At 35.6% G+C, this 23,743-nt stretch overlaps 3 protein-coding genes across 4 annotated transcripts; 1 reads left to right on the forward strand and 2 right to left on the reverse strand.

The window, feature by feature from the left end:
* Positions 1 to 710: 710 nt before the first annotated feature.
* LOC144438680 (ras-related protein Rab-9A-like) lies at positions 711 to 6,762 on the reverse strand. Of its 2 annotated transcripts, none has more exons than XM_078127822.1 (2): positions 6,596 to 6,762; positions 711 to 5,908 (listed from the first exon to the last, which is right to left on the reverse strand). In XM_078127822.1, the coding sequence occupies exon 2, from the start codon at positions 5,647 to 5,649 to the stop codon at positions 5,029 to 5,031; it is 621 nt and encodes a 206-aa protein (XP_077983948.1). In that variant the 5' UTR covers positions 5,650 to 5,908; positions 6,596 to 6,762; the 3' UTR covers positions 711 to 5,028. The 2 variants fall into 2 exon arrangements, with proteins under 2 accessions (XP_077983948.1, XP_077983949.1); XM_078127823.1 differs by lacking the exon at positions 6,596 to 6,762 and adding an exon at positions 6,312 to 6,446.
* Positions 6,763 to 7,921: 1,159 nt separating this feature from the next.
* On the reverse strand, positions 7,922 to 12,324 carry LOC144439551 (DNA-directed RNA polymerases I and III subunit RPAC2-like). Its single transcript, XM_078128862.1, has 5 exons — positions 12,252 to 12,324; positions 11,335 to 11,432; positions 9,615 to 9,691; positions 8,780 to 8,859; positions 7,922 to 8,056 (listed from the first exon to the last, which is right to left on the reverse strand). Exons 1-5 carry the CDS (start codon positions 12,285 to 12,287, stop codon positions 7,994 to 7,996), a joined length of 354 nt encoding a protein of 117 aa, XP_077984988.1. The 5' UTR covers positions 12,288 to 12,324; the 3' UTR covers positions 7,922 to 7,993.
* On the forward strand, positions 12,325 to 23,538 carry LOC144439550 (vesicle-associated membrane protein 7-like). The gene is made up of 8 exons (XM_078128860.1): positions 12,325 to 12,390; positions 13,270 to 13,496; positions 14,716 to 14,765; positions 16,558 to 16,645; positions 17,332 to 17,422; positions 18,195 to 18,262; positions 18,815 to 18,907; positions 19,550 to 23,538. Exons 2-8 carry the CDS (start codon positions 13,293 to 13,295, stop codon positions 19,613 to 19,615), a joined length of 660 nt encoding a protein of 219 aa, XP_077984986.1. The 5' UTR covers positions 12,325 to 12,390; positions 13,270 to 13,292; the 3' UTR covers positions 19,616 to 23,538.
* The last annotated feature ends 205 nt before the right edge of the window (positions 23,539 to 23,743 follow it).

Genomic DNA, 23,743 nt, shown 5'->3' on the forward strand with positions numbered 1-23,743 from the left:
ACTCATCTTGTTTTCAATGAAATCAGCAATCTGTTATTTTCCCGTAGAATGAACATTATTCAGCAGCCATTTTGGATTCTAAGGGGTTGGTTGACCTATACTCAAAATTTGCATGGTGACTGGTGACCCCTTTTCGATTTGAATTGAGAATATGACCTAACACCGTGACAAATGAGTGCAAGTGTAGCGTACTCGGGGTATTTGCACGAGTGCTTACAGTGTTCTCTGTACTCATAATTTTATGAGTGTAGAGAGTGAAAGTGAAGCAGAAAACACTGCAAAGTGCAAATACCCCCCCCCCCCCCCCCCCCCGAGTACCCACACTGGAACTCACATGGCATGGTGTTGTTATTATTACATATGTTTATCTAAAACGGCAAATTTCCATAAGTCATACAGCATGATCATGCAATTTCATGTGTAGCTAACAATTGCATCCTCATTTGCATATAATTTGCATGCAGGTATGCAATATTGTTTTCGGCATTGCACTGCAGCGAAAATACCACTAGTATGTGCACGCAACAGTGCAAGTAATCTCTGGTTCATGTGTATTAATCAGGAGAATTGGTTGAACTTTTCTTGATCAAATTAACAGCAAAAGTCTCTACGACTTTTTAATTCCTGGGTTTCATAAAACTATTGTGTTTTGGACTGCAACAGGGTGTGTGTATTTATATAACAATCACACATAGTATTTGTTGTATTGACACCAAATATCAACTTGTCTCTTTATTCAAGGACGAATTTGTTTACATTACAATTGTACTCAGAGCTAAAACAAGGCACCTTTATCAAAAGCATAAAACCTTAAAATCTCAAATTAAATTACAAAATTTCAACTACTGTGCATGATTCAAAAATTTGTACAGCGTACTGGGATTTTCACTGGTGCAGTTGAAATCTCTGCTACAAATACTATCAGAGATTTCTTTCCACTTTGACTAGACCAAAAAATTAAAACTTTTTACACCACTGTAAATAGTTACAAATTTCACCATTTTTTTTCCTCTGTGAAATATACCAGCAGTTCTAAAGTTGTACGAAAATGCAAAATTTATGGTGCAATTGACGCATTAATGAGACATCCTGAAAAAAAATTGTGTATTGGTTTCATTATGTATTGTTGCGAAATCAATTTTGTAAATGAATGTGTGGAAGATTCCATTTCCTGGACCAGAACTGTAAAGTTTATATCTGTAATCTCAGACCACTAAATTAATCTTTAAGTGGTCTAAGCTGTAATTAACTATGGGATTAACTATCATAGGAAGATTTCATCTCCATGACTGACTGAGAAACACTTCATTGCTGGGGACACTTAGGCACCACCAATTAAATTCTTTAGTTTGTTGTCCGCGTTCGTTTGAGGGTAGGTTTGTTGGGAGATTTAGAAAAACAAAAACATTTCATTTTGCTCAAGTTTTCCACACAGGACTGTATTTCATACTACTGTAAATGGAAATACCATTCAAATATCTTCAGAATATACCTACACATATTACTAAATAGTTGAAAATCAAACTTTTGATTCTGTCATTTATATTTCAACAGTGTGGTGTGGTGCAAACAGAAAATGAATCAGGAGAAAAGTTTTTTCTGTTTTTGTTTTTTCCCCCGTCTGCCTGGTAAGTTTTGGGGAAATTCAAGGATGGCAAACAAACTATTTAACTGATGGAACCTTAGCAAAATGCTTAGGGGAGATTCCACCTCTGGGACAAATTAATCAAAGTATCCACCTGTAGAATTTATTCATGTAATAAAATCCATATAATTCATATCTCCCTGAAATTAACATTATCACAAATTTAGTGTCCTTTACAGGACAGTGAAGAAAGTCAACAGTTTATATACCATATGGCATAACTGTATAGTACACAGTTTGGTGACCATTTTGAAATGAACAAAGTCGACAGTCTATATACCATATCGGTGTAGTACACAGTTTGGTACCCATTTTGAAATGAACAAAGTCGACAGTTGATTACCATATCTGTATAGTACACAGTTTGGTAACCATTTTGAATCAAATATGGATACCTTTTAAGATTGTTTATTTCAACTCCATAAGACATGTTAATTATGATCCCTTCATTTCTATGATTCCAAAGTGACTGGTGTAAGTTTTACTTCGGCTGGTGGGGGGTTAGGGGTCTTAGATTGTAGCATAGACTCAGAAATCAACTGTTTTTTCACTGTAACATTTAAGTGGCACAGAGTACTGTTAAAGTCATATTATAAGCCGTGGCTTATGTTACAATGTACGTTCATTTCAACTTGTTTACTCTATCGTATTTCATCCTGAGGTTTCCTGAACCGTTTTGTCATAATGATAACATCAAATATCAATATTTAAAATAACGTTAAAGTCCAAATCTTTAAAAAAAAAAAAAAGTCAAAATCTTTGATTGTACCATGTATTACGTATGTCCATACTGGAATAGTTAATTTTTGTGTTGTAGGAGGGGTGGGGTGAGGGCTGGAATCCTGAGGGGGGTGGGGGTGGTGAAAGGCTAGCAATAATGAAGATGGGGTGAGAAGGTTAGCATTATGAGAAGGGCTAGCATAGGTGAGGGGCTAGCAATCATAGGAGGAGTGGGGGAGAGGGGCTAGCAATCATAGGAGTGGGGTGAGCAGCTAGCAATCATGGGAGTTGTGGGTGAGGGGCTAGCAATCATAGCAGAAGTGGGGTGAGAGGCTAGCAATCATGGAGGAGTGGGGTGAGGAGCTAGCAATCATGGGAGTTGTGGGTGAGCGGCTAGCAATCAGCAGAAGTGGGGTGAGAGGCTAGCAATCATGGAGGAATGGGGTGAGGAGCTAGCAATCATGGGAGTTGTGGATGAGGGGCTAGCAATCATAGAATTTAATTTCTCAGCTTATGCTACATTCTAAGACATTTCTAAGTATCATCTGTCAATCTTTTATAATTCAAAGAGTGTATTCAATCAATTCTCATATATTTTTTGAAATCATAGAGAAATGTACTCTTTACGTTTCACTTGATTATACATCATTTCATTTAAAATCTTACAGATGTAATATAGTACGTAAAATTCTTCTGTGTGAAAATACACATTCTTGCGATATAAGACAACAACAACAATAACAACTATAATAATTGGACATGTATGCCTTATTAACTTGGTCCCCATCTCCCTATTTATCATATGTCATTTATATAGATTCTTACACAGCATCCATGACTCAAAGCTTCCATGAATAGTTTACAATATACATAGATGTACAAAAAAATGGTGCTATAACACTTTAACACTGTGATTACATTACAACCACTGACATATTACACTGCCTATGTCTGTTAGTAGATCAAGGTATAGTCCAGCAACAAATATAAATCAAATGATATAGACCATAATAATGATATAGACCATAATATGTAACAAGGATGTCTTTTCAGAATTGGTTTCCAAATAATACAACCTGACCATGATAGAAAACATTGATATATAATTGTCTGTGACTGAAGAGTTTTCAACGTCATATTATGTTTATGAAACATTAACATAAAATTATTACTACACTGATCTACTTTCAAGGTAATGTGACAAATCCTCTTTTCCCCAACTTTTGTAGTGTTGTGTGTACAAATACCCTCATCTTCTCACCCCCCCCCCCCCTCCATCCCCACCAGTACAACGAAGATTAAACACCTGTGCCTCCATCTCTTGCCTTTAGGAATGTTCCCAATACTGTTTTTTAAGTATGATCAGCACACTGTGAATCAGAAAAAAAAACTTTTTAAAATTGTGTCTTAATATCCTTACCATGGTCTATTGTCACCTTTAGGGATTTCACAGTTTAAAAAAAAATGAAATGTTTTAAGTATGAGTTCCAGATTCTCATAATATCAAAATGTCAACAATTTCCCCATGAATTTGAATACCACATGTTGAGTCAGTATTGTTTCTGTATGGTGGGTGGGGGATGGGAGGGCAAAATAGAACAATCGGCAGGAATGTAGTTCAGTGGACCAAATCAACAACACTTCCATATTTATAACAAAGTTAGGGAGTCAGGGTTAACATTGTGAATGGACTTAAAATCCCTAGCAAATGCTAGAGTTGTATTGCACAATTGAATCATCAAATGCCTAATCATGTGTACTATACCGTATCTACTCAACCACTGTGAAGCTGACAGTTATGTCACTGCCATGTTGCCTAATAGTCTATGTATGGATTTTAAGTAAACTATGTGTCTCTTAAATCAAAAAAGTCTATAGTTTCCTGGTTACTCCTTAGCTGACTGAATCTTAAAATTTATGTTCCAAAATTGTAAATACATTGTTCTCTTAGTGAACAATGCACGTCATTTGTAATAATTAGGCCTGAGGTCATACTCTCTGAACTCAAGGTAAGGCTGAAAATTCCAAAATAGGTGGAACAATAGAAAATCACCACATGCGATTCATACCCTGCATTTAACATCTGTAATGGCCATGAACACAGTGAATGATGCATACATTAACAGAAAACACAAACAACATGTAATTATGAATGGCCTCTTCATTCATCAAAAAAAAAGGCCACTTTGAAAACTTTGCTGTTGCAAGGTTGTTAATATCAGTGTGGTTTTTTGTACTGAAATACTTCATCTTCAATGTTTAGTTATTATGTTGGAAATGCATTACATTCCTGACTCCCTACGAAATGAAATTAAGAATATACAAATGTATTACTAAAAGTGTAAGTATGTATCAGCCATGACACATTTATGAGTTTTGTGATATTTTAGACATTAATAATTCCAATGATTTCATTTTCAGGAGTCCTTGTTCCCTCAACTAAAACTTTGCTAAACATGCTTTCTGCAATCTGTAACATGCTGGGGTTTTTTTTGTTTTTTTTTTGAACCTCTTACCAAGTGACAGTGAAAAAGTAATATCTACAACAAAAGGTATTCTATTTCTGGCATAAATCTAACCTTCATTTTTGCTTCTTTTTGTACAAAGAATGTTCCCTTCGTTGTCTCTGCGTGACAAAGAGTACAAAATGAAATACTCCATGACTAACATGGACACGAGTCCTTACTTGACCTCTGCTTACTCAAATTGACAGTGTCGTTAAAATGCCCCGACCGAAACTCCATTCGTTCTTCCATTTTCAAAAGTTGCTTGACAGCTGCAGAAAATGCTTCATCCACATTCACAGCATCCTTAGCACTTGTTTCATAATACGGTACTTGTCCATTGCCGTCGCACCACCGATCAGCTTCTTCCGCCGTGACTTGTCTTTCTTCTGGCGGCACGTCCACTTTGTTTCCCAGCACCACAAAGGGGAAATTTTCCCCATCTTTGACATCGGCGTAATATAAAAATTCTTTCTTCCACATGTTTAAGTTGTGGAAACTTTGCATGTCGTTGACGCCAAACGTAAGTAAACAACAATCAGAACCACGGTAGAAGGGAGTCCTCAAACTCTTGAATCTCTCCTGTCCGGCTGTATCCCATATTTGTAATGTGTACGTGTCTCCGTCGATAACTATGTCCTTGTTCAAGAACTCAACACCTATTGTATGGAAGGACTGGCTCTCAAATTTGTTGCTGATAAAACGGTTCATGAGAGAGCTCTTACCGACACCTCCGTCTCCAAGAATAACTACTTTTAGAAGAGTAGCCTTTCCAGCCATGGTTTGAAAGTTAAGTGGCTATTAGGATATGCTACCAATTGCACGTATTCTCTGCTGCTGAGAAATCACGGCTCCAAAAACTCTGTTACTGAGAAATCACAGCTCCAAAAACTCTGCTACAGATAAATCACAGCTCCAAAACCTCTGCTACTGAGAAATCACAGCTCCAAAAACTCTGCTACTGAGAAATCACACCTTCAAAAACAGGAACTTGCTGTTCATTTAACATGCTTTTACTGCTTGGGTTCGATCTATGGTCCTGTAAAAAAGAAGTAGTGTATCATAAATTTCTCTCTACGTTATACAGAGGGCTGTAAATGACACATTGTGATATTAAAAGCTGTGATGTCAACCCTATTTTAACTTCAAATCCAACACACAATGTTTGAAAATATCTAATTTGAATAATTTTTTTGAAATTAATTCTGATATTTCATAAAGCTGTGATGTCGACATGTCAACCCTGTTTTCACTTCAAGTTCAACACATTTTTCTTTTGCAAGTATTTGTTAATTTAAAGAATTTTTTTGAAATTGTCTAATCCATACAACTGTGTCTGTAAATTTTGTCTTGATGAAACAAATATACAGCATTTCCTTCGAGAAAACTATCTACAGTATCTATTCATACAAACTTTACAACAAGATGCAATAGCTAGTAACCTGTATTGCGAATGAATGGTAGTGGGTGTGTTCCCCGGGTGCTACATAAGGACAGTCAGACAACACAAACTTCAGTCTTGTCTAGTTTCTATCGTACTTATCAAATTCCTGGAGAGCGTCACAGAAATACCAATACATGAAAACACGGAAGTGGTATCAGCCTCGGTCAACGGGGAAACACGTAATTGCTATTTTAAATGTGAATCATTCAGTGATTCACTTTCTCTGGTAACGTCATCAAAACTCCAATACCATCACACTGAAACCATACAAATGCAACATACCTGGCAAGCCAAAGAAGACACTGGCTCGGCTGTGACGGCCGCAGCATATAGATATAGCTCTGATTTATCGCCGACTCACTCACTATTATTAGCACTGAAAAATTTACAATGTTCCGACTTTATACTTCATTTTTGTCTACTTCTTCACTTCTTGGATCCAACATGGCAGCTCTATCACGTGATTTGTAACTCCCTAGGTTTCCTTGGATTCGTAGGTTCAGTGCGGGCGCCCTCTATGTTGATATACTGAAAAAAAAATTGTTTTGATGGGGGGGGGGGGGGGGATCCGACAAGTTTCACAGGCTCTACAGTCATTTGTACAGTTGTGAGTTAATATTCTATCAAGGATGATCATAATACAAAATAATGAATTTATTAAGTAAAAAAATATCATCACAACTAGTGTCTGCATCGAAAAAACAATATCAGTGGCAGTATTTTTGAAATATTCGTAAGTAATGGCATTATTTTGTACATAGACCCTCCACCAACTTAGGGTTTATATTTTGTATTATGACATCCTTGAATAGAATATTAGGTCACAAGTGACTGTGCTCTACATTAATATTTGAAGTCACTACAATTATTCACAGCAGTTACATGTTTCATTATAACAGAAAGTTGTCAAAGAAAATCTTTTTTCACACGGAACTGGGTTTTTTATTTTTAAAAAATTATGTGACAACTAGGCCTAAAAAAAATAATTGTTTGATTCTGGTTACCCGACCCCCACCTAGTTTTTCACAGCCACCCTAATTTTTTTTTTACTTATTTGAGAAAAAATAAACGCCAAAATTGTGAAGTGTCTCAAGAAAGTGGATGTGGATGACATCAACTTAAAAAGTCAATATAAAACTGTTCTTTCAATCTGTAATGGCTGTACATCTGATGAGAAGAAATAAAAAACACAGAGACCATTTGGAAAACAGCGGAAAACATAACTACCTAAACTTGACACTCACATTTGAAAAAAAATTAATAACTAAAAAAATCTACCTATTCTAAAATTAAGTGTAATCGGAACCTCACTATTTTGTTCATCATCGGAAACCACGACTGTTTTACGGTACCGTTCTTAATGTGTCGGTCCCTACTTTTATTTCAAAGTGTAGTGGTAGAAATAATACCTCTAGTTTGCGAGAATGATTCTTTTAAGCCTTACACAAAACGAATAGAAAGGTTATGAACTTGTGACTGTCTCTAAAATGAGGGAACACAGAGGATGGTGTCTTGTTTACCTTTACCAAACTATTATGTGGAAGATTTTTCCACAGATTCAAACTCATCAGAAATTCATCATACAGTTTTTATCAGAAAACACTCAACGTTTATTTTTTCTAAATAACTTATTTACACATAGAAAAAAATATCCAAAATGAAGAAAAAGTAAATTAAGCTTCATTGCTCCACTTCCATATCCTCCTCCTCTTGTGTCCTGGATTTGTGTTCTTCCACACTTTTCTGTAGGGGGAGGGGGGGGGGGGGGGGGAGAGAGAAGATTGATAAAATATATAAATACACACACACACACACACACACACACACACACACACACACACAGACTGCATCATAAGTGCCATCATAAAAATACAGAAGTACAATAATTCATGTTAGAATGCTTGAAAATATATGTGATGTGAAAAAATTAAAATGTATATCATCAAATACAAATGTACAATCGTAACTTTGCTAAACAGCACAACATAATTTGATAAGCTGAGGGCTTTTGACTGCGTACTGTCAGTCTTGTTCACTCTATGATAGAAGGCGCTGTTGATAAGCTGAGAGCTTTCGAGTACAAACTGTCAGTCTCGTTCACTCTATGATAGAGGGCACTGTTCATAGGATGAGAGCTTTCGACTACAAACTGTCAGTCTCGTTCACTCTATGATAGAGGGCACTGTTGATAAGCTGAGAGCTTTCGACTACAAACTGTCAGTCTCGTTCACTCTATGATAGAGGGCACTGTTGATGAGCTGAGAGCTTTCGACTACAAACTGTCAGTCTTGTTCACTCTATGATAGAGGGCACTGTTGATAAGCTGAGAGCTTTCGACTACAAACTGTCAGTCTCGTTCACTCTATGATAGAGGGCACTGTTTATGATTGTACAACTGTGACCATAAAATTCATAGTTGCAACTTATCAGTCAGTAATTACAGCATATTTGCTTTACATCTCTCACCTCAAATGTTATGAGTACATGAGCAGCTAATGATGTCAGTTCAGCAAGACCTCTTCTCAATACATCAGTAGCAGGAGGACCTGCCAACAACACAAGTTATTAGTAAAACTGACATGGTTAACTAATCCAGAAAGTTTTCCCTTGCCCAGAGAATTCTGACAAAGAATTTGACCACCTAAGTGCATCATAATAATAAAACGTTGTAGACACTCAAACAAGGTGGTTTGCCATTTGGCCTTAATCATGAAGGTCAAAAAATCAAAGTGATGTGGATATGTCCACTATAGTATCTGATATTTGTGCCAGGTTTGGTTGAAATTGGCTCATGCATTTCAGAGATATGGGTAAACACAGATACACACACACACATGCACTGATGGACGGACAGATGGACCCCAATATAGTAGTCTCTCCCCCATCCACCCTCCCCCACCCCAGGTTTGCCCATTTGGGACTAATAACATTCACTTTGACAACATGACTTCCACTCTGTATATGAGAATAAGTTATGAGGCCCTCTTTTGTTCTAGTGCTAGTTTGACCCTTTAGCATGTCATCAAGGTGAAATGCTAATTTCATGTACTGAGAAATGGTATTCACAATTACGCTATCAAGACCAGTCTGCCTTCTAAGCCAATTTGATGCACCACTGACGCACATAATTTCTAGTGACACACCAAAATTTGGTATTCTCCTATCTCTTACTATGTGGTGACTCACTAGAAATACCATTTTTTCTCATTTTGACTCGCAACAACAAAATTTGACCTTCGATCATTAGAGGGCACACTGATCAAGGTGAAGTTCGGACTTTTTGACTTTGAACTTGACCTACCTGTGGTCTGTATCCTAAAGTTGATTTTATTTTCTGTTGGGTGAGGTATACTGTATCCACAAAACTGGACTTCAGGACTGTTTATAAAACATAAACATCAGACAAATTGTTTGAAATGTAGATATGAAAAAGTCTGTTTATTTAGGATATTGTATACTCTATAGTTAAAGGGGCACAAGTTGACTCTATCAGTACATACTTTGAGGGTTACAGTGCTCCAAATCAAAGTATGAATGACAAACTACTGCAAACATATTGATACATTACACCAAAATGGGTTTGTGTCTTTGTACAGAATTTAGTAGGGTCAGATCAAACATTAACACTATACTTGTACATGTAAGTATTTCACCTGTGTCAAAAACCTACAATCTCTGATTGTGCCATTTTAACATATTAAATGTCTCATCTCTAAAAGCAGTAGTCTAGAGGCTATCCATGGTATGAATCCTTCACCATGTCTAGAGGAATGAGGAGCCCAGTTGAAATTTCAAATTCAAACAAAGCCACCCAAACAGCAATTAACATTATGCTTGTGTTAATCAATCACAGGATAAGTTAGTGTTTATTGTGGCCAGTTACACAATGTCCATATATGGTACATTTGTCATATCAGGATACTACTTGATACACTGTTTTTTATCATTCTAACAGTTGGCGTTTACTCATTTGCATGCAAACTTTTGGTTCATGACTTCTGATTCCTCTAGACATGGAAAAGGATTCAAAGCCACAGAAAGCCTTTAGACTACAAATTCAGATAACCATACTGATGATAACATGAGTTAGTTCAACAAACATCAAATCTGTAGCATATCCAGACATATGCCCTCTACACTTGGTACACAATTACCATACCATCAAATACAATCAAGCTTAGAAGTAATTGTTACAATTTCATTTGATTAAAACTCAACTTGGTCAAGTCACAAAATGGTCTCCCTATATTACAAAGTTCTGATTTAAATTGTGGGTATATACCTAAAAAGATGTATAATAAGAGATAATCACACAATGTCAACAAATGAATATCATTTGTTTTGGTCAAAACCCCCTTCCCCTCCCCCCTCCCCCTAAACCAATGCTCACAAGTGCAACATCAAACATTTACATGTGATGTACACTATGATGAAAACTCTAGTGGTCACACCACTATGATTGATGTAATGTAAAAACATGATTGTAAACACATTAAAATATAATATGAAACCCAGCACCATATTTGGGTATGACGTAAATTTTTATCAACTTATCAACATCTCAATAGCAAAGCTGTTATTGAAGGAGTAAAAATTTTCTGTTGAAATTTGGTTAGAAGTGCGAAAATGAAGTTCAGCAATCGCATTGATGACAGACCCCCCCCCCCCCCTTAATGAACGAAGTTCGCTTATTGAGACTTATATGACTTTGTGCGATCAACCCTGGCTAACAAAGATAGTGGTTCAATAACACCTTGTATTAAATATTCATGCCAAACTTAAAAACACATTAAAAGGGAATAAACGATGTCACTGTATGTCAGTCTGAGTGTGTGTATGGTTAAAGGAAGGACCTGTCTGTGTGTATGTGTGGCAAAACAGAGCCTGTCTATATACACTGGATCTGTGACTCCCCTACATGCACTCTTATCATACTTCTTAGATGACAACTGGTTTAGCGAAGTCACATATCCAGTGAGTAGACATACTTGATAAAAGGAGAAGAAGATGGAGTTTCTTACTTTTTCATGATCATATATCTTAAAGAATTACCCAAGGTGTGGTCTTCTCCATTCATCACAAATGTTGCACATCTTTGATCTTCAACTTCAGTCTGAACCTGAAACAAAGTTATGATGAAAAAAAGGAGGACATTATACTAATAGTTTACTTGTTTGAAAATCACAAGAGTACTTCTAAGATGATGATACGATATGATACGATACGATACAATATGATACGATACAATACGATACGATACGATGCAATACGGTACGATACAATATTATACAATACAATGCGATATGAGACAAATTACAATACAATTATACAATGATATGACATGATGATACAATATGATGCAACATGATATGGCACGATACGATATAATAAGATGCAATATGGTAGGATATGACATGACAGGACATGATACGATATAATGCAATACAATTATACAATATGAATACCTGTAAAATGGCATGGACAGTTGGTGATATTTTCAAATATAAGAAACATTATTGCAATTCTCAATGTAATGGGCATGTACACTGCACACACACACACACACACACACACACACACACACACACACACACACACAGTGACACAGTAGTAAACAATACACACATAACAGCATACATTGAATGAAGGAAAATACAAAAGCTGATATAATAATGTTGTTTGAACAGAACTTTTTTCAATATCTAAATGCCACAGCCTCTTTTAGAATCTCTCAGATTCAAATTTAACCAAAGCATTACTATACTAGACATGTGTATGGTATAGACCACGTGTTTCATTTGTTTACATCTCACACGACAGTGCCAAATTGATTCCCGGAAGTGTTGATAACTTAATGAGGACAGATTCACCTATATATGTTGAGTACTTGTACTTTGGGCTGCAAATGACAAACTATTACAAAAAGCATATTACTTACGACTTCAAGCCTTCTCTTTTTCGTCTCTTCAGCCATTTTGGTATTATTAGTGATCAGTAACTTAGAGGGTCTAATTGCATGTGACCCTGACGTCATGAAAACAAGAGGTCCGATAGAAATTGTACAGCCAAAGCCTCAGGTAGGTACTGTTTCGAGTACTTTACGTATTTACAAGCGTTATCTTATAAATAGAAACTGTTTCTAGTTCAAAAAATGTATGAGGAAGTAGTACAACTGATTAAAAATTATCAGTAAATCGACTGAGTTCGTACAGTCCTGCATAAATGTCGTGAAGGTCTCTCAACGTAAATTACGGGACTCTCAACACGTTCAACTTCAGTGACTTACCGGTTGTAAACTTTTGTCAGCAATATTTATACTAAGTTTTGATTTATGTAAAAGCTTTGAGTTCTTCCTGTACAGTGTAACTTATGTGTCAAACATAGTTAGTCGTTAATACATGTTTAATTAAGTAGAACAAAACTGTTGACGGCATGTACAATACATGTTGTATGTCACTTTGTCAGTTCACTTCCTGTGTGTATTGCAGAGGCGTACATGTACATAGTATTAATTCGAAAAAGTGAACCTGGACCAAAATTCGTGATTCCCCATTACACATACTACACAGATCCCATATTTATCATCAAATCCACAGTTAGCATAGAACTGTTACACGTGAATAGCGACGAGCGTACTCTGCGGATGTACAGTTGTATGCAAATCTTCATGTAAACAATGGAGTTCTCATCTTTTGTCTGTAGTATCACAATATCCACTGGACTTTGCATTCGTCATCAGTCACTTTAAAACGCAGCAAATGAAAACAATAATATAAACAAGCAACATATTTTTATTGATTGGATTTCAGTCATATCATTACTACATATATTTTGCAATGTAATAGTTACACAAATTGATCGCTGTCTTTTTTCATCCAGGAACTGGATTTCTAATTGTAGAACGTGAAGTGTAACTGACATGTATAAACACTTTTTATTTTTTCATTTCATTTCAGTCAAGTGACAAATAGCAACAAAGATGCCGATCTTATTTTCAGTGGTTGCCAGGGGGACGACTATCCTGGCAAAGTATGCCAGTTGTCAAGGCAACTTCAATGAAGTGACAGAACAGATTCTTATGAAAGTACCGCCAGAAAATGCCAAACTGACATACACGCACGACCACTATCTGTTTCATTATGTGTCGGATGACAGAATTATTTACCTTTGCATTACAGATGACGTAAGTATTACCCGTCAGTGTTTAATTATTGTAAATATTGTACAATGACAGGGATGTCGCTTATTTTAAAAGCAGTCGGTCAAATATGAAAAGTAGGCAGTGAGACACATGAATCTGCCCATCATTGGAAATATACTGATTGAAACAAAGAAATTTTAAACAAATTCCTGAAAAAATAGCCGCCAAAACATTGTGGAGTAGGCGGTTGTTTTTGTCGGCTACCGGCTGTTATCTACATCCTGCAATGATTATAATTTAATAGGAATTGATATGGTTAGGTAAAGTAAACTAAAGTTGTCTGTGAATTTATCATACCACATTATCCTCTAGTGTGTGTACAGGATGAAAAAGGCTGAGTGATTAATATTCTGTGTTTCTGTTGAAATAAAGGGTTATTGTTATACAAACTGTGTTTACAATTACTTTCACTTTCACTGGGTGAAAAGACACAGTGACCAAATTGAAACTATTTTAAATACAACACAATGTTGGAATTTTGTGACGCTTTTATCCACACCAGTGTGCCCTCTAATGATAGCCAAATTTTATTTTTGTGGGTCAAAGTGAGAAAAGCTGGCATTTCTTGTGAGTCACCACATAGTAAGAGATAGGGGAACACCAAATTTTCGTGCCTCTAGAAATTGTGTGGCACATCAGATTGGCTTAGACGGGCACATTGTCACACCTACAGATTTGTCCATCAGTTCACCAATTTTACAGTCAAAAAGGGAACTTTTAGTGTCATATTTTATGTATGTTTATTAACAACAATGGAATCCTTATAGATTATGGGTCTGACATTAATCACATGATCAGTCAAAAATTCAACTGAAAGTGTCTTTCTAGATATGCTGTGTGAAGATAATGATAGAACTTAGAAGTGAATGTTAATGAATGTGTAGACACCAATGTGACCATACAAAAGTACTTCGATAAAACTTTCAACTCATTTCGCAGTCATTTACTCTGTTTGTTGTTGAACTTGAATATAATATACTAGTATGTAATTTCAATTTGATATTGCCACAAGTGCAAAATACTCACATGTCTATTAGTTTGTGTGACTTATTGTAATGTGTACAAATATAACTCAGTTATTGAAAGTAGTGCATACACCATTCTTACAGAATACAGAAGTATGCAAGAAATGGAAATGATCAGAATGGAAAAAGCACAGAATTCAAACTTATTAGCATTGTGTTTCTTTTTTTGTTTCAAGGACTTTGAAAGATCAAGAGCTTTTCTATTTCTCCAAGAAGTAAAAAGGAGGTAAGTGTGAAAGCTGAAAGTGAAACATTAAATATAGTGATATCATCATGTGATTGGTATGTTAAAATAAGCTATACTGAGGTTTACCCATTAGAAAATAGAATAGAAAGGGTATTTTAATTGAACTGATTATGTTGCATCATGTAAAGAGAACACTGTATTCATTGCTTGAGTACAAGGATTGTTTGTTGTTTTGATGTAAAGTGATAAAATGTGAAGGTCACTGGAGGACATCATTCAAGCCTTGACCTTTAACCTCTGTCTGTTATCAACCATAACAAAGGAAGTGGTGAATCTGAGTGTAATTTGATAATACATACTGTGTTATGCTATGTTCTGACTGAATTTTATGTGTATTTTGACTTGTCATGTTTGAGATGAATTCGGTTGGAAACGCTGAGTGTTCAGTCTTTCCAACCAAAATCATCTTCATAACACAAGACGGGCCAGTACATGTAACATATACATCTGAATATGGGAAACAGGCATTTCACTACAGTGGTGCTGTTCTATGGAACAATCTACCCCTATCTAAGGTCAGCTCCAAACCTATCAATATTTAAAAGACATCTTTGAGAATGTAGTCTGGTAATGTAATTGGATATCTTTTAAAGTACACTGTGAAAAAAAAAGATAAATCAGAGTAATTTGTGCTTTTCATAATTTGTCTCAAACGTGTTGAATTGTTTGTATGAAAAGTACCAATAAATACAACATAATTAGTCTGGAAGGAATTTGGAATCATGTATACCATACATACTGGAATTCAACTATTAATGTGGTCATCAATAGAGGCTGTTAATGACAAAATATGTCATATTTTATATTTCCAGGTTTGTCACCATGTCTGGGTCACCACATAAGATGCCATCGTTTATATTTCCACATTTGTCAAAAGTGTGCCCTCTAAGCCAATTTGACATGCTACTGACACACACAATTTCTAGTTATGCACCAAAATTTGGTGTCCCCCTATGTCTTACTATGTTGTGACTTTATAAAAAAATGCCAGTTTTTATCATACTGATCCACAACAGCAAAATTTGGCTATCATTAGAGGGTACACTGTTTTTCACCCTGTATAGTTCACCACACAAACTGCCATATTTTCTATTTCCAGGTTTGTCACCATGTATAATGGTTCACCACATAACATGCCATATTTTCTATTTCCAGGTTTGTCACCATGTATGGTTCACTACATAACATGCCATATTTTCTATTTCCACCAGGTTTGTCACCATGTATGGTTCACCACATAACATGCCATATTCTCTATTTCCACCAGGTTTGTCACCCTGTATGGTTCACCACATAACATGCCATATTCTCTATTTCCACCAGGTTTGTCACCATGTATGGTTCACCACATAACATGCCATATTTTCTATTTCTACCAGGTTTGTCACCCTGTATGGTTCACCACATAACATGCCATATTTTATATTTCCACCAGATTTGTCACCCTGTATGGTTCACCACATAACATACCATATTTTATATTTCCACCAGGTTTGTCACCATGTATGGTTCACCACATAACATGCCATATTTTCTATTTCCACCAGGTTTGTCACCATGTATGGTTCACCACATAACATGCCATATTTTCTATTTCCACCAGGTTTGTCACCCTGTATGGTTCACCACATAACATGCCATATTTTCTATTTCAACCAGGTTTGTCACCCTGTATGGTTCACCACATAACATGCCATATTTTATATTTCCACCAGGTTTGTCACCATGTATGGTTCACCACATAACATGCCATATTTTGTATTTCCACCAGGTTTGTCACCATGTACGGTAGCAGAGCACAAACAGCATTACCATTTGCAATGAATAGTGAATTTTCAAGAGTCTTGCAGACACAGATGGTATGATTTTATACTTAATAATTCTTCCTCAAAAATGATCCTGTCATTCTTAAAATTTGGAGCGATGAGTTATCACCAGTAATGTTCGTGGATAATGGTCTGGTTGTGGAAGGGGTATTTTTTAGAGAAATTTGGGTTAACAAGTTTTTGGTGTTTAATAGCTTAGATAATGGACGTGACAGGGAATTTGAAATAGACAGAAGCAATTGCATTGTCCACCTGTTATACTGTGTTTATGGGCTGTTGAGAGTTGGGGTTCGTATGACTGAGCTGGTGTTGATCAAGAATAGACAATTTAAGAGGCAGCTATTAATGGATATTTTTATCATTGTAACATTATAATAGTCTTTAGATATAATCAGTAAATTACTTAATACATATTTTTCCTGAGTGAAAAAAAAATGTGAAATTACCATTAAATGTATCACTTATTCATGAATTGATTTATGAAATAATGCAATTAAATCGATTGTAACTTTTATCAGTTTTCAATTATTCCAAGAAACAAATGAAAGAAAACGTATTGCTAGAATGAATATATTTTATTTTGGGAATTTTGTAAATATGAAAATATGAAATATCAAAGTTGACACACAGTAAGCCATATTTGCACTGACTTAGTTTTATATAGGAATGTGATTTTTACCAAATTATTAACAAAATTAGTTTATATTTAATCTTTTCAGAGACATTACTCTGAGAGTTCTGATGTTGACAACGTGTCACGAGTACAGGGAGAAATTGATGAATTGAAAGGCATTATGGTGAAAAACATTGGTGAGTTAGTATGTACATGAAGACTGGAAAGACAGTTTATTGTATGCTGTATTTGAGTCTAAACTCTCGAATCCTGTCATTTAGTTCTGGTATGAATTGTTATCTGTGTGAATGTATTTTGACATACCGTCACCTTTGAATAGAGTGGTAATTTATGGCAAAGTTTATGTTTGTCTGTAAAAAGCGTCACAGTCGTAACTAGTTCAGTAATCTTTTGTACTAGTATGTCCACACTGAGCAACTTCCCAAAATTTTCAAAGGTGCTGTGATCATCTTCTATGGGTTCATTGCTCTCACTGAACTTTCTGTTCTATAGTCCAGGATGTGTTGATGACTGATTTATAAAGTAGTAAATGATTACGGAAAAAAATGAATATAATCGTCAGACTAAATTTCATGTTATAGTGTGCTACAATAAAGTGAAATACTGACAACCAAACACTGACAAGGGCACACACATCAGTTTAAACATGAACATATATAGTCATTTTTGTGTTCATTCATGACACAATAAACTGCCATGCTGACAACCAAACACTGCAACAAGGGCACAAATATCAGTTGAAACATGGACATTTAATATATAAATTCATTTATTCCAGATATATTTAGATAAGTATGAATTATGTCTTTTAGATCCACATAAGTTCATAGTTGTTGATATTTGTGTTTATTTTTGTGAAATTATGGAAACATACTTGAATTCAAGCCATGAATTATGTCCAGTGATGATAGTAAATATTATTCCATATTTATATCATATTTGTAACAGATACCATAGCTGCTAGGGGAGAAAAGCTTGAATTGCTGATTGATAAAACTGAAGACTTGGAAGCTAATGTAAGTTGATGAATTTATGACACACAGCAGTAGACATGTCTTGTACAACCATAGTAGTCTATTTGATAGGAAATGTTACCATACTATTGTCAGCATAGTCTTGGTTACCCAGACTCTCACCACTGTGGGTTCTACTACAAGACCACCCAGACGAGAGTCTGGTGAAATGTAATCACAATATTGCCCACACCAGATCTCTTTCACAGAGCAGTGCATTCTGGGGAATAGTTCATGTGTAACATTGCATGCTGAATGATCCAGGTTCCTTCACGACATGTCTGCGTATCTCAAGCAACCGATACATCCTACGATGCATGGCCCGCATAATCCCATTCGTTATGACTTGAAAGAGATCTACTGCATGATTTCCTGTGTGGACAACTTGGGATTACATTTCCCAGACTCTTGTCTGGGTGACCTCATAGTAGAGCCCCCTCCCCAACCCTTAGCAGTGAGAGTCATTCAAACATTGGGCATTAAAAGTTATCTACAAGTGCCGCATTCCATTCAGTACTCATAACAAATAAATATGTTTGTATTTTTTTTTTGCAGAGCATCACCTTTAAGAAGAGCAGTAGAAGTCTTGCTAGGTCAATGTGCATTAAAAATGCCAAACTAACAATTATACTAGTTGTTGTTCTCATTGTAAGTACATATTATGTTTTGATCTGTGTAGTTCTAAAGACTACCTTAAAGTGGCACAAAATGTGTTTATAAAACTTTGACTTGTGTGAAAATACTTACATAAAACCTTAATTAAACTATAATAGTATAACATTCTCAATGCATACCTTCTATATCACGACAATTGCCTTCTGACCTTGTGAGAACAGTTGATTGCACTATACTACTAATTCAATAGGGAACTTGCAATCCCGCCATGTTGAATGTTGCATCATGGGAAATGTGATAATAAATACTAATCAAATAGTATTGTAAACAAGACTGTTACATAGTTTTTAACCACAAATGACCAATTCATAGTCACCCTGACCATTGTGGGAGATTTATTTTATCGGTAGCTCCTGATTAGGTATTACGATAACCACAGATAATCCCATAGTCCTTTGCGTCTGAGCATGCTCAGTCTGGATTGCAAGTTCCCTATTGTGTACTTTTCCTGTTTGTAATAAGTTCCGCATGTTAATGCTTGTCTGTCAATTGTTGTACATGTATCATGCACCAGATTTTGATGGGAGACCCCCACCCCCACCGAATGTCTCCTGTAGGTAGACTTTACCTACTCACCATCCATAACAACAACTCTGTTTTCCTTGTCTTTTGCAGATCATCATTTACTTCATAATATCAGCTGCATGTGGAGGACTAGGCTGGCAAAAATGTGTCAAATAAAAAAAACTGTACCATAGTTAGTTTAATGGGAACAAAGAAATGACAATATCTATGAACATAAACTCTCTGACCAGTACAAAGGTGGTGCAAAGATGAGATGATATACGTTGGAAATATCTTGCCTACCAATGCAAGGGATTTTCTCTGGAATTCAGTTTTTAAACCATTCAGAGCTGGACGGTTGACTGCATGTCATCTTTATGTAAAGTGAGTCAGCTTTGCGATGCAATTAGGATTGCAGTATCCATAACCCCGGAATGATCTTTAGCATTCTTTTATTTTCAAAAACATACAACCAAGTTAATTGCACTGTACATTTAGACTTTTTCAACTATTTTTGAATGTATTAACTCGCCATGTCTTTGCAATATTTACACATTATACAGCGGTAGCTAAATATATGAGATGAAAAAAATAAACCAAATATTATGACATCACTGTTGCAATCAACAGCTGTTACTTCAACCTTTCCATGGGGAATAGAAATAATGATAAATAACCTGAGTATTTGAAATGATATCGGGGTTCCGTAATATAATTCAGTTACATATACCTTCTGTGTTGCTTATCAGAAGTTAAATCAGCTGTTAGTGGCTTTGATAATTCAATTTGTCTAACATGTAAATATGTTTAGGCCAAATATTAGTTCTGTTATTAGACACTGAGCTTCATGGCCTTGAATGGGAGGGATTGAACAGCGTGGAGTTGAGAATGATGGGGAATGGAAGGGGTTGAAGTTGGAAGATGGAGGGGGGCGTGGGGGTTGAGGATGGGAGGAGGGTTAGGATGATTGAGGGGGATAAGGGTCAAAATCTCCTGAATATATAATTATCAGTGTCATTCCCTTGTATTAGTATGCATAATATTTAATAAACCAGCTAAGATCTATAAGTTATATAACAGCTGGAATCATACTGTTTCAAGGTATATTGACCACATTTCATACTGAAAATTACTGCTAAGGTAAATTGTTAGTTCTCAGAAATTAATTTTCTCTGGGTTTAGTTTTTGCTTTTGTACAATCAATCAGTTGCATTATCAGCACATACTTTGCCTTGTTCTTGGATCTTTTTGCCACAGATTTAACTTTCCAATATTTTACAATAAATGTTTGAAAACAGTATTACTTGCTGTGTATGTCTAAGGCCCGGAATAAACATCGAACTTCTCATGCACCCAATCTATTGAAGTCAACACATACAATATTAATACGACACGGAACAGATGTCGAATCCAATCTGTTGTATTTAATATGAAAAATGAACAGCTTAGAGGGCCTAGTGGTGTACGAAACAACAAATGATATGGCAGATCACACAAGATTGTTGTTGATGCATAAATATCAAGTGTCACTGTATGATACTATTCTAACATTAAAAAGAATAAGATGAAGTTAATTTCAACACGACAATGATGCACAATCTAGACATTGTCGCTGTACCGTTTTGAAGATGACATGACTGCAGATGACAGGTGCAATGAATTGTGGCTATTTTGTTTTAGATTCGACATGGCAGAAGTTCACCACTTATTGCTAGTCACATTTGTGTTATCATTTGAGATTTAATTGTCTGTCGAATTTGATATTAATTGCTACAACTATAATAAGATCTGTCGGATATGTCATGTACCTAATCTAATAATTATATTAGGTGCATGAGAAGTTTGACGTTTATTCCGGCCTTTGGGGTTGTTATTAGTCCAGTATGAATAGAGATATCGGATGGGATTTACAAAGTTTTGTATGAATGGAATTTTGAAATATTTACTAACTAAATTGGTGGATGCCAAAAAAATTTAAAAGGACCTTGAAATATTTATCAAAGTGTAGCAAGTCAAAATAGTAATACATGTAATGTTTTTTAACAAAAATAGAAAGGGTCATGAAAGGAGTCGGTGTACTGATCCACTTCAATGTGCAACATGTTACTGTTTATTTTACCTTTTTGAGGCAATGTACCGGTAATGTATTTAATTCTTCTAAGCTTATGAGGCTATAATGATAGAACTATGTACAAAGTGAACAAACTCAGCAACATTCATTCATATATTATTTACAGCCTTGAGTTCACAACTATTACACAAGGAAGCAATGGTTTTGTTTTGTTTTTGGTAAAGATTTATTCCTTTCTGCACTCAGTACTACTTAGTCACAGTCACTTTCACTGTACGATTCTGATAAACTTGAGCAATCTTATTCCTTCTCAATTTAGGCCATATCGTAAACAGTAGAGATGGACCTTTCTTTTCTCTTATATCTGATGCACTGCTTGATTATTACTTGAAACAAGAAATATTATTAATAATTCTATGAAAAGTCTACAAAATTGAATGGTTGGAGAAGAGTGTTGAATTTTGGACAGACTCGTAATACATGTTATTAAACATATGTACGGTAGTAAATGTAGGGAGTTCGGGTTAGGGTTAGATTAGAGATAAAAATAGTATATATTATGTAGATGTACATAACATGAATCCTCTTTATACATGTATGGACAATGTTTGACAAGAATGTAGAACCGTGCCAGTGGACGTAGCTGCATACATACATATTTGAGTTAGGGTTTGTGATTGGAATAGTATTAGACCCCCTAACATGAACCCTATTTGTATTGGCAGTGCTTACCCAGAATGGTCACTTACTTTTCTGGTCCACTGAAAAAAAACATGCATTCAACTGCCGTTGTAAATGATTTAAGAGTTCTGACGTCATGTACAGTTTTAGCCCCTGTCACCCATGATCAGAATGTTTTGACGTCATGTACATTTTTAGCCCCTGTCACCCATGATCAGAATGTTCTGACGTCATGTACAGTTTTAGCCCGTCACCCATGATCAGAATGTTCTGACGTCATGTACAGTTTTAGCCCCTGTCACCCATGATCAGAATGTTCTGACGTCATGTACAGTTTTAGCCCCTGTCACCCATGATCAGAATGTAGATCAGTGGACTGACTTGTGCACATACAAATTTGTAACCAAGCTAAGGAGTGTGGTTTATAGAATTTTTAGACTCCCTAAGATGAATCCTATTTGTATTTACAATGTTTGGCAAGAATTTAAAACAGTGGACCGGCTGTATGCATACATATTTGTGTTCAAGCTAGGGAGTTAGGGTTAGACCGAGGTTGAGGATAAGAATAGAACTAGACCCCTAACATGAACCCTATTGATACAGTGAACCCACGTTGTCACTGTCCTACTCGTCTAGAGGCCATCCATTGCTTTGAATTTGAAGATATCCCTTGACATATTTAAAGCCACAGATAGCCTCTAGACTGTAACCACTGTCTAGATGTGGCAAGTCTTTATAGCCTGCATATCTCACATTGGAAATATAATGCTGAAATAGATAAATTTGTATTGTGATAGACCTGTAGGAAAAATTTACTAATGCTGTAATTTTCAGTCAAATATTTTCAGAAAAGGAATACACAAAGGTAAACCTCTCCATTTTTAATTTATTTAGTGTTGTCCCTAGAGTAGTTTAAGTAATTAATGTACATACATCCAAAATGTCATCGATATGACGTAAATATTTTGAATGGCAGTGAATTGATCTGAAGTATCAACACACCCAGAAGACAGCATTGAAATATGATGACTAATTAATTTGACCTTATCACTGTCATGATATAATACTTACTAAGCTTGGCCCCTGCTATGTAGACATTATTTCATAATTTAGTACTATGTAATATCAAGGTCTACAGGTAATACATGTATTTCGCTATGTATTGCAGCCTTTTTTTTTAAATTTTAAATTCAACAATAAAAGTTGTTTTGTTGAAATTGTGTAGTACGTATGTCGTCTGTTTAAGTTGTACCATGAAGTTACCATATAACAAAGGAAACAACTGCTGAATGGTGTGTGTACTTCCAACACAAGACTTGCACAAAGAAGCCCTTCTCTCCTTAAATACAAACATGCTTCAAGACAAATTAAGATTGGTATGTAGATTTCACAACTGATGAGATGAGTACATACTTCAACGTCCACGAACACAAAATAAACAGACATTTTTCTGGTGTGTATAAAAATAACTTTTATTTGTTGAGTTCTATTTCCAATAAGTATACATGAAGTTAAAGCAGTGAGTTGTATGAGAACTTAGTAATGTATTGCTA

This window comes from Glandiceps talaboti, chromosome 8 (genome assembly GCF_964340395.1).
Source record: "Glandiceps talaboti chromosome 8, keGlaTala1.1, whole genome shotgun sequence".
Taxonomy (NCBI): domain Eukaryota; kingdom Metazoa; phylum Hemichordata; class Enteropneusta; family Spengelidae; genus Glandiceps; species Glandiceps talaboti.